At 54.8% G+C, this 10,362-nt stretch overlaps 1 protein-coding gene across 3 annotated transcripts; it reads left to right on the forward strand.

Moving 5' to 3' along the window:
- The first annotated feature begins 2,338 nt into the window (after nucleotides 1-2,338).
- On the forward strand, nucleotides 2,339-9,092 carry CA2H3orf22 (chromosome A2 C3orf22 homolog). Of its 3 annotated transcripts, none has more exons than XM_042912708.1 (4): nucleotides 2,339-2,444; nucleotides 5,761-5,890; nucleotides 6,602-6,733; nucleotides 8,744-9,092. In XM_042912708.1, exons 2-4 carry the CDS (start codon nucleotides 5,799-5,801, stop codon nucleotides 8,913-8,915), a joined length of 396 nt encoding a protein of 131 aa, XP_042768642.1. In that variant the 5' UTR covers nucleotides 2,339-2,444; nucleotides 5,761-5,798; the 3' UTR covers nucleotides 8,916-9,092. The 3 variants fall into 3 exon arrangements, with proteins under 3 accessions (XP_042768642.1, XP_042768631.1, XP_042768654.1); XM_042912697.1 differs by having other exon boundaries at nucleotides 2,348-2,456; XM_042912720.1 differs by having other exon boundaries at nucleotides 2,348-2,456; nucleotides 8,808-8,896.
- The last annotated feature ends 1,270 nt before the right edge of the window (nucleotides 9,093-10,362 follow it).

The following is a 10,362-nucleotide window of genomic DNA, read 5'->3' on the forward strand; positions in this document are numbered from 1 at the left end:
GAAATATTAAGAGGATTATACACCATATAATTATACACCATAACCATGTGAGATTTACATCAGGAATGAAAGGATGGTTCAACTTATGAAAAGCAATCAAATATACCACATTAACAGAAAAATGGAAAAAAAAAAAAACACACCCACATGACTATCTCAATTGATGTCAAAATTTTTGATAAAATTCAACACACTTTCTGATTAAAAAAAACATTCAACAAATTAGTAATAGAAGAAAAACTTTGTTAACAAAGTAAAAACTATATATGAAAACCCTACACTTAATGTCCAACTCAATGGTAAAAAGACTGAAAGTTGGGGTGCCTGGGTGGCTTAGGCCGTTAAGCACTTGACTTCAGCTCAGGTCATGATCTCACAGTTTTTGAGTTGAGCCCCATTTGGGGTGAGCATAAGCCCTGTATCAGGTAAGCCCCATTTATCTCTTTCTCCCTCTCTCCCTCATCTCTCTCTCTGCCCCTCAGGGGATTCTCTCTCTCTTCCTCTCTGCCCCTTACTCACTTGAGTGCTTTCTTAAAAAAAAAAAAAAAAAGACTGAAAGCTTTCCCACTAGGATCAGGAAGAAGGCCAGGATGCCTGGTTTGGCCATTTGTATTCAACATAGTACTGGAAGTTCTAGCCAGAACAATTACAAAACCCAAAGGATTATACTTACACACACACACACACAGAAAAGGCTGGGACCAGATGGCTTCCCTGGTGAATTCTACCAAACATTTACAAAGAATTAACACCAATCCTTATCAAAGTTTCCCAAAAACTGAAAAGGAGGGAACGTTTCCAAGCTCATTTTATGAGATCAGGATTATACTGCTACCAAAGCCAGAAAAAGACACTACAGGAAAAGAAAAGTCCAGGTCAATGCCCCTTAGGAATACAGATTCAAAAATCCTCAACAACATAATATCAAAGTAAATTCAGCAGCATATTAAAAGGATTATGTATCATGACCAAGTGGGATTTATCCCCAGAATGCAAGTGTACTTCATAATAAGAAACTCAATCAATGTAATACATCACATTAATAGAATAAAGAATGGAGAGTGGCTGGGGGACATGTAGCACAGGCAAAATGGCCATACCACCCGGGTTCAACTCCTTCACCTCATTCTTCAACTCCTCGTAATCTGGCATCCGTGCCTCCACAAAAACAGCTTTGCATAAAACTAAACAGCCCTAAAACCCGCAGTTACTTGTTCCTTCTCACCTTGTTGCGTCCTTGTTGCACCGACACCGCTGACCAGTCTATGCCTCTTGAGCTGTGACCATCCCCCGGCTTCCATGACACTATTTACTTTGTCTTCTTTGTGCCTCTGGCTGGGTCGCAGGCACTAAATACTCACTTGATCGTTAAATATTGGAGTATCTTAACTCAGCTCACTGCTCTCTTCTCCTTCCACACTGTCTCCCATTTGGATGATGATCTTCGATTAGCACTGATACGTCAACAACACCCAAACTCACTTTAGGTCCAGACCTCACCCCTCTGGACCTCAGACCCAGATCTATGATGTGCCTGAGTGGAGGGATGCCTCAAAGACATCTCAAGCTCAACCAGACCGAGGCCAAACCCACAGTCTCCCTCCAAGGCTTAGTCCAGTCCCGTCTAGTGATAGTAAAAGAAACCCAGAATCCTCATTGACCCTCCCACAGGCTCTACCACCGCTCTGTGTTAACTCTGTCTCCTGGACATCTCTCAAACCCACCCCCTTCCCTCCATCTCCATCACCACCTCATCCCAAGGCACCGCCTCCTCTCATCTGCATTACTGCCTTTGCTGGTCACCTGGTCTACCCACACTCACTCCTGGTCCCATTCACTTTGTTCTCCACACTCCTGCCAGAGAGATTTTTTTCCAAACACAGATGTAGTCTGGGACACTGAGGCACAGAGAGACTGACATGCTTGCCTGAGGCCACATAGAAGCCAGTGGCCCAGACTGGGAGACAGAGAATTGACCTTCAGGGCCCATGCCCTAAACTCTCACACTGCCCTGGGCTCAAACCCTCATCCCTATGATTCCTAGGCTGTGGGTAGGGCTCAGGTCAGAGTTGGCCAGGAAAGAGATTTGTAATGGAAGTGAGGTTTCAGCTATTTCTGGGGTATCTCTTCTGTTCCCAGAACCTGCATGGAAGAGATCCCTGCTGTAGGATATGTTCACGTGCATGCTCCACCCAGGGTGCTGGGAGCAGGAAGGCCAGCAGGCCATCACTGCTGTCTCTACAGCCATTCTCTGGGCCTGAGGGGCTTCAGGCCAGATTGTGAACCACATAGTTCAGCAGCTGGGGGTGTCACTGATTGTGACTTCAAGGGCTTCTGATGTCACAATGAGCCTGTGGGCCTGGCCTATTGGGGCACTAGGGCCAGTGCTCCTGGGGTAGCATGGAAGCCAGGACCATGGCCAGCTTCCGCCCTTCTGGCACCACGTAAGCCAGCCCGTGAGTAGCCTGTAGCTTGAACAGTTCAATGGCCCATTCGTTTCCAGCTGGAGGCTCCGTGCACCAAGGCCTGTGTTTCTTTACGTTGCTGAACCAAGAGAGTGCTGTTGCCAGGGCCCTGCCTCCATGCTCTGGGACCAGTCTTGGGGGTTGAAGGGGCACAGCATCTCTCTCACACCTGGGTAGGGGCAATGCCAGGGAGCCCTGATCTAAGCCCTGACCATCACTGCCAGGACTTGGGGAGGCAGTCTGGGCAGCTGGGAAGGACAGTCCGGGTCAGCTTGGGAAGCCGCAGTGAGACGGTGCCTGTGACAAAAGGCCATGATGTCAGAGTCCCACCCTGGGCTCTGCAGGGGCCACCCTGCCCCCGAGGGAGGTAGATTCAACCCCGTCAGTTTGCAGGGTCACACGCATGGCTTAGGGGGTCTGCAGGTAGGTACGGGGCGGGTGTGAGGGGTGTCCCTTCCCCCGCCTCCTCCAGACTCCTAGGTTCCTGTGGTAGGGCTTCTTCCTTGGGTCCGTCGTTGGTGCGGTCACCTCTTCTAGCCCCATTCAGGACTGTCTGAGGCTGTGAAGTCCCAATGGGCTTCTGGACCCCACCTCTTCCCCTGCTCACCCGGTGGGGGGCAACATAGGCAAACACTTAACCTTTCAGGGCTTTGGTGTCTTTACCTGAAAAACAGGGGTGATCGTATTCTGTTCTCCATCAGGTCAAGCATAGAGTTTAGCAGACACTTCGCTGAGCCCAGAGCCTGGGCTTCCCACCATGACACAGGCACCATCCTGGGCAGGGTCCCTCATCTGGCTTCTCAGGAGGAGGAGGGCCAAAAGCCATAGCCACGAGTTAGCCACCTGCCCAAGTATGGCTGACAGTAAAGGGCTGTAGGGCCAGGACTATGAAAGGGACCCCACCTCAAGCAAAGCTCTTTGCCAGGTGGGCAAGTCAGTGGAAAAGACCCCCTGCTCAGGGTCAGGAAGACTTTTGGGTAGGATTGAGGGGACAGGTCGCAAGCAGGGCTGCTGCTGACATTTCTGGGCCAGGCAAAGGCCCTCTGGGAACGCTGATCTTCCAGAATCAGAGACCGGGCCAGCCGGGGAGGTGAGTGGGGTGTGCTGGGCTCACAGATAGGTGGGCTTGGCCTTGGACTAGGAGCGTCTGTGTCCAGTGAGGCCATTCAGCTCCTGTCGAGGACCCCGGGGTCAGTGTGCCATAACACTGGAGCAGACAGCACCACAGCCAACTCCCACCCCCTGCCCAAGGCAAGGACACCCTCTGCCCACAGTGAGGGTTTCCAGAAGCCCTCATAGCCCCAGAGGCGAGGGGAGCAGTATGGACAGTGTGGCCCATTTCACCGAGTCCCCACTGGAACAGCCTTGCCCGAGGTCCACTGGCCTCCTGGGGACCCCAGAACCCCAGACTTGGGAAAAGCACTGTGTTCTCCCTTGGCATCCCTCCAGATTTCACTACGTCTTTTACCACGGGTGGGGTGTAGCTGCAGTGAATAGAAAGGGAAGAGAGCCCACAGGTCAGCCTGGGGCATGGGGAGGACGAGGGAGCAGAGTGGTGTGAGGGAGGGAAGCCACACGGTGGCCACACAGGCCCTGCGTTCACGCATGTGTGCCTGTGCATGTGTGTGCATGGAGACACGAAGCTACGTGGATGGCTAGTTACTTTTCACCTTCCCAACATGGGTTGGTGAGTGCAGACATTTCCAGAGTTTGCGGGGAAGAGGCCTGTTGCTTTGAGTTCTCCAGCGCAGACCCTGGGACAGGCCCGCGAGTGCGGGTACTTTGGGAGCGGCTCACAGGAGGTACGAGCAGGGGGCCGGAAGTGAGGAGGGGCCAGAAGGAGACATAGTGTGTGGTCACCACGGTGGGCAACCCAGCCCAGTCCCACTGGGTCCTTTGGCCGGCGGAGATGTCCCCACTGAGGGGCGAGGCAGCTGGGACATTTATCTGCAACTCCCCCTATGTCGTTGTCCCCCTCCACCCCCCACCCCCCACCAAGGCTGCTTTTGAAGGCAGAAGCCTCCTGGTGCTCATGTGACTTGTGTGTGAGCCTGGCACACGTGTGCAGCCAGAGAACCGCTCTCAGAGTGGCAGACATGACCTCCCTGCAGAGGTGGGAGCAGGGCGGGTTTGGGGGGCTGCTGAGGGTGCCCTGCTCCAAGTTCCGGCCTGACACTAGCTCACCAGCCAGCCCTGCTTCTGGGCGTCTTTCCACACCAGGAGCCAGCCCCCCGCCGCGGCTTCACCCGTCCGCTCGAGGGACCAAATCTGGAGCCAAGGATGGCAGGGGGCTGGCTCTATCACAAGCTCTAAGCTCATGTTCACGACCTGATGGCTGTTCTGGCCACGGTGAAGATACATTAGCACAGACAGTGGTGGGCAGGGTCGGGCGATTCGATGGCAAAGGAAACAGTAGTGGTCAGGCCTTAACCCCTGCTGTTCTCAGCCCTGACCTACCTGCATGTGCACCGGGTGCCTTAAAAGGACAGTCCCTCGTACATGGCTGGTGAGTACCAGAAACGGTGCAGCCATTCTGGAAGGCTGTTTGGAAGCTCCTGTTACAACTGATACCCCTGGGGCACCTGGGCGGCTCAGTCGGTTGAGCATCTGACTCTTGATTTCGGCTGAGGTCATGATCTCACAGTTTGTGCGTTTCAGCCCGTGTTGGGCTCTGCGCTGACAACATGGAGCCTGCTTGGGATTCTCTCTCTTTCTCTCTCTCTGCCTGTCCCCTGTTCACTCTCTATCTCTCCCTCCCACAAAAAAATAAATAAACCGAAACAAATTTTAAAAAATAAATGAATAAAATAAATAAAACCAATACTGCTCAGCACTGAAAAAAAGAACCACCCACTGATTCTCCCACCCACTGGGAGAATTCCCAAGGGAGTGATGCTGCGAGAAAGAAGCCAGGCTCCCAAAGATGCCTACTGGGTAATTCCATTGGTACAACGTTTGTGAAATCCCATCAGTATAGACATGAGAACAGATTCGTGGTTGCTGGGGCTCGGGATGGGCTGTTTGGTTGAGAACCATCCCAGGCGCAGGTACACAAAGCTGCGTGCACACACACACACACACACACGTGAGAGTGTATAACAGGTGCAGTGTGGTGATGCTGGGCATCAGTGACAGGCCAGCATGATCCGGCCCTCATTCAACCCCACGAGGCTGGCAAGGCCCCCAACTTCTGTCCCCTCTGCGGCCCTCAGGGGATACCGTGTGCCTGGTCTGGGTCCAGAATGGCTCCTCCCACCGCCTCTCTGGCTCTGAGATGCCTCCTCTTGCCTTCCAGCCATGGCTGAAGGGTGTGCCAGAGTTTAATCCCCTTCCATGATGAGCTTGAAGGACCCCAAGAAGTACCCCCAATATAAGAAGAGGAGCACCAAGACCCAGGAAAATTTTGCCAGAAAGTTTCCGTACAGGTACAAGACCTCCCCACCACTAGGGCAAAGTCCCGCCTCCCCTCAGCTCACCCCCTAGCACATTCCATGGCCTGGGCCTGGGGTGGGGTTTTTCATCCCCAGGGAGCTCCCTGTGCAGCTCTGTGACAGTCTGGGTTTCACCTTCTCCACCCCCAACCCAATCTGAGCTGACGGCTCTAGGTGGGTGCCCAGGACCCCCGGGGCCATCCCAGAGCCATAGCCAGCTGTTTGCCTCTGGGCCAGTGGCCTCACAGGAACCACCTGAGGAGCATGTTCGTGAACAGGTGTTCACCTGTTCACCCTACCAAACATGTGATGGGATCAGATTGGGGTGGGGACTGGTTTGTAAAGCCCCCAGGGCACTCAGAAAGCAGCAGAGACCCCCAGACTGGGCAGCTCTGGGGCCTCAGCCAGCAGCAGTTACTAAATGTTTTGTGTAGGGTCCTGGGGGAAAAAATGCAGCAACTCTGGAGGGCTTCCTGGCTGTGTGACCTTGGGCAAGTCACTTGACCTCTCCCTGCCTCATTTCCTCATTTACAAAGTGTTGGCAACCAGACTTACCTCATAGCACGGTTGTGAATTGACATGTGGGTTAATGTTGATAAAGCACTTAGAACGCCACCTGGCAAGCAGAAAGGTCCAGATGACCAAGAGCTATTCGTGTGGCTGATGGCTGCCGGTAACCTAAAGATGCCAGGTGCCCCACTGCAGGTTCTCTTGGCTGACAGCCCCCAACGCAGAGTTCCCGAAGCCCTGGGAGGCCACGAAGAGAAATGACTCACTGCGGGATCAGCTGCCCCTGCAGAAGATGCTGGTGCCAACAAGATCCATTCCAGTCAGAGGGTAAGTGTCAGGCCCAGGATGTGGACAGCCACCGCTGCCCATTGACCACACACAAGTCTCCCACCCCAGGTCTGTACACAGACGTTCATGACCCAGCATGCTCCACGTCTAAGCTGAGGAAACCGAGGTCCAGAAAGGAGGCGCTAATGTCCTGTGGTTCCTCCCACAGCAAGGCAGTTTGTGGGAGAGGCTGCAGGGGACCCTCGGGCGGGCGGGCCCCGTCCGCAGGTGGTGAAGCAGGCCTGAGGGGGTGGGGCTTTGCCGCCATCCTTCCACACGGCACAGGCAAAGCAGAGGAAGGGCCAGCAAGCTTCAGGTCTCCGTGCAGCCTGCTCTGAGGGTGGAGGCACTTGCAAGGGACTCTTGGACTGGCCACCTCTAAACTGACCGCATAGACGTGAATGCACCTCCCACCCACGGGCACACACGGTGAAGCACCCGGAAACCCTTGGGAAGACCCCACCACACAACATTTCACGTACTCGCCCTGTCAGTGGGCTGGCTGGCACCCACCAGCTGTTACACAATGAAGGGCTTCCCTGACCCTTGGGGGCGGGCATCACCCCACCTCCCAAAGACCCTAGCTCTGCCCTGATTGCCTCTGCGCCTCCCTCCAACTCCAAGCCCTGTGTCTGTTCTGACTGGCCAAGCCCCTGGCTCCACACACTGTATATCACCTCTGGCAGGTCACAGAGACACCTGCACAGTCCCCTAACCAGATATCCGGAGAAGCAATTAAAACACTCAGGCTTGCGCGCAGGCACACACACACACACACACACACACGCACACAGTTGCGTGCCTATTCCCTGCCCCTACTGGCCCTGACTTTTGTCCTGGGTGTCACATTCCCTCCCTCATCTGGCTGTGGGCTCTTGCTCCAACTGTCTGGACCGATCCAGTGGGCACTGAACTGCAGAGGCTGGAGTCTGAGAGCACAGGGGGTCCTGAGTCTCAGCTTCTACTGCTGCAGAATGGGATCAGCTTCCAGCCAGGCGTCCTGTGGGGACCAGTCAGGCTGTGCACAAGGGCCCAGACTCTTGGTGCTGGGGCCTGCCCCAAGGGTCTGCTATGGGAAGAGGTCTCCCGGCAGATGACACAGAGCAGAGATCTGGAGGACAAACCGAAGTGGTCAGCGGATGTGTCAGGGAGCTCTGGAGGCCGTGGGCTTCTCAACCCACCAGGGCCCAGCACCAGTGGGGAGCCAGTCCCTCCCCTGGGGTGGAGGAGTGGGCAGGGGCCGTGAGCTCCAGGGCAGGCAGGGGGCTGTGGCTGTGGGGCCTCTGCCAAAGGCTTGAAGTAATGGGGAGCAGGCGGCAGAGATCCCCCACCTCGTCCTCCGCCCTCTGAACCCCCACCAGCCCTCTGTTGGGGAATTGACCAGAGTGGGATTGTTGGGGGCCAAACGGCCATGGCCAGCAGGTGCCAAAGTAGGGCAGAGAGTGGATGGGGAGAGAGGGTAAGAGAGGGCATGGGGGCCCGGGTGAGAAGCAGAACCTTATACGAAGAACCTTATACGAAGAGATGCTCCAGGCAGCAGAAGTCAAGTGCAAACGTCCTGAGGTGGGACAGATTAATGTCCCACTTAAGGAATTTGAAGTGCCATTTTTCGGGATGGTTAGGAGACAGGTAGGGGAGAACGTTAAATGCCAACATTTGTCTGAGGGGGAGTGGGGAGCCACTGAAGTCTGGGGAGCAGGAGGGTAGCATGTCCAGACCTGATGTAGCTGTTAGAGAACGCTGCCTAGGGGAGGATCGGTGGCCTCACACAACGCTGGTGCACCTTCTGGCAGGCACGAAGATGACACTCACTCAGTGTCTGGGCAGGCCTGGGGGACCAAGTCCTGGCCACGTAGGAGTTCTGACTTGGACATCTGGGGTGGGGGGCTGGCTAGGAGGGCAGCAGAGGCTGGTGTGGGGTCCCAGGGCAGGTCTGGACTGGGAGCAGAGACTTGGCTGTGGCCCTGGCCGACGTCTCTGGACCAGCGGGGTTCCACGTGGCTTCCCTAGGCTTGGGGCACCAGATTTTACATCACCGTCCAGCCTCAGCCCCCCGCCGCTGCCGCCTCCACAGGACTACCTTTGGGAATTCAAGCTACTGAGCCACCGTTTCCCTGGGTCAGGAGTCCCTGCTGCCCTCACTTGTGCCCATGCTGCCCACCCCTCCAGAGGCCTCTCCTAGAGCCCGGCTCTGTGCGGCCTCCCTCTCGGCCACCTTGCAGCGGCCCCAGTGCCCTCCCTTCCGGACAGAGGTGAACTTGAGTGGGGGGCACCGCCTTGAAGGGGCTATTCATCTCCTCAGAACCCACACCATGTAAATAAACATCACAGGTTCACATCCTGTATCCACTTGCATGGAGCACTTTGCTTCCTGAGCCTCCGTGTTCTCATCTATGTTTAATCTTGAGGGGTTGGCGTGAGGCGTGAGAGTTAGTGGGAGGACGGACGTCATTTCCAAGAACTGATTCCAAAGATGTACTCACACATGTGAGGGAACGTATGTGGACAAAACATTCATGACAGCTCCCTAAGAAACAGCGAAGCATCGGAGGCCACCTAATACCCACTAATAGGGGGCTGTTCGGTGACATCAGGGTTGTACCCTGAAACAGTAGGCGGCTACGGAAATGAAGAAACAGCTCTTGATATAATGCTCTCGAGCAATCCACAAAGCATATTAAGAATTTTTTAAAGGCACAGCAGAAGTGTGGCTGATATGCTCCTGCATGTGTGTGTGTGTGTGTGTGTGTGTGTGTGTGTGTAGTAGGTAACAATCTACCTCTGGGTAGAACTGGGGAACTTGGCGACAGGGCTACTAATTTCTGCAATTTTCATACATGAATCTAACAGCACGCCGTCAGTGCATTACAAAGTCTTCAAAGGAAGTATACGTAATACCAACTGCTTTGGAGTTTGTAATGGTGGCACTAGGTAGGAGGGTGCCTGCTGAGGATGTGAGGGTTTCCTCTGCTCTGTTCTACAAAGAGAGGGACTAGGATGTCACCTTGGAGTCCTTGGGTGAATAAAATTGGGGACACTAACGATAGCCCTCTCCCTAGGAGAGAGGGTGTGGGGACCCTGAAAATGGCTATGGGGGCTGCACTGAGTAAGGTGGACAAGGGCCCTATTCCAGAAAGAAGGGGGAATGAGGTCCCCAGTGGAGTGAGAATTGCAAAGGGGCCCTCCCCAGGCCCTGAGGACAGGTGGGTGCTGGTTCTCAGCCTGCAGGAGGCAGAAGTCAGTTCTGCTGCCTGCTCCTGGGGTGTCTGGGGTGCAGAGGACTGCCATAGGGTGGACACCCCAGCAAAGGACTCTGGGCCTCCCTCCCTCCAGGCCCAGGTGGGAAGCAGGCCTGGTGTACCATGCAGCATCTGGTGGTAGAAGGAAGCAGGGACCCCCAGGGTCCCCTCCTGCTGGGGTCGGAGCCAGGCTGACCTCCACTTGGACTGTGTGTGTCTCAGGAGTTTTCCTGCAACGTGCACAGCTGTGTCCTACTTGATATATACATAATACGGTGCTGCACACCTGTGATGCAGCAGAAGGATCAAGTGACATGTGACCGATGCTTACACCTGCCTGGGAGCTTCTTCTCCAGCGGCCCCCTGCCGCCTCCCTCTGCCGAAGGTAAC

Source organism: Panthera leo, chromosome A2, assembly GCF_018350215.1.
Source record: "Panthera leo isolate Ple1 chromosome A2, P.leo_Ple1_pat1.1, whole genome shotgun sequence".
NCBI classification, from domain to species: domain Eukaryota; kingdom Metazoa; phylum Chordata; class Mammalia; order Carnivora; family Felidae; genus Panthera; species Panthera leo.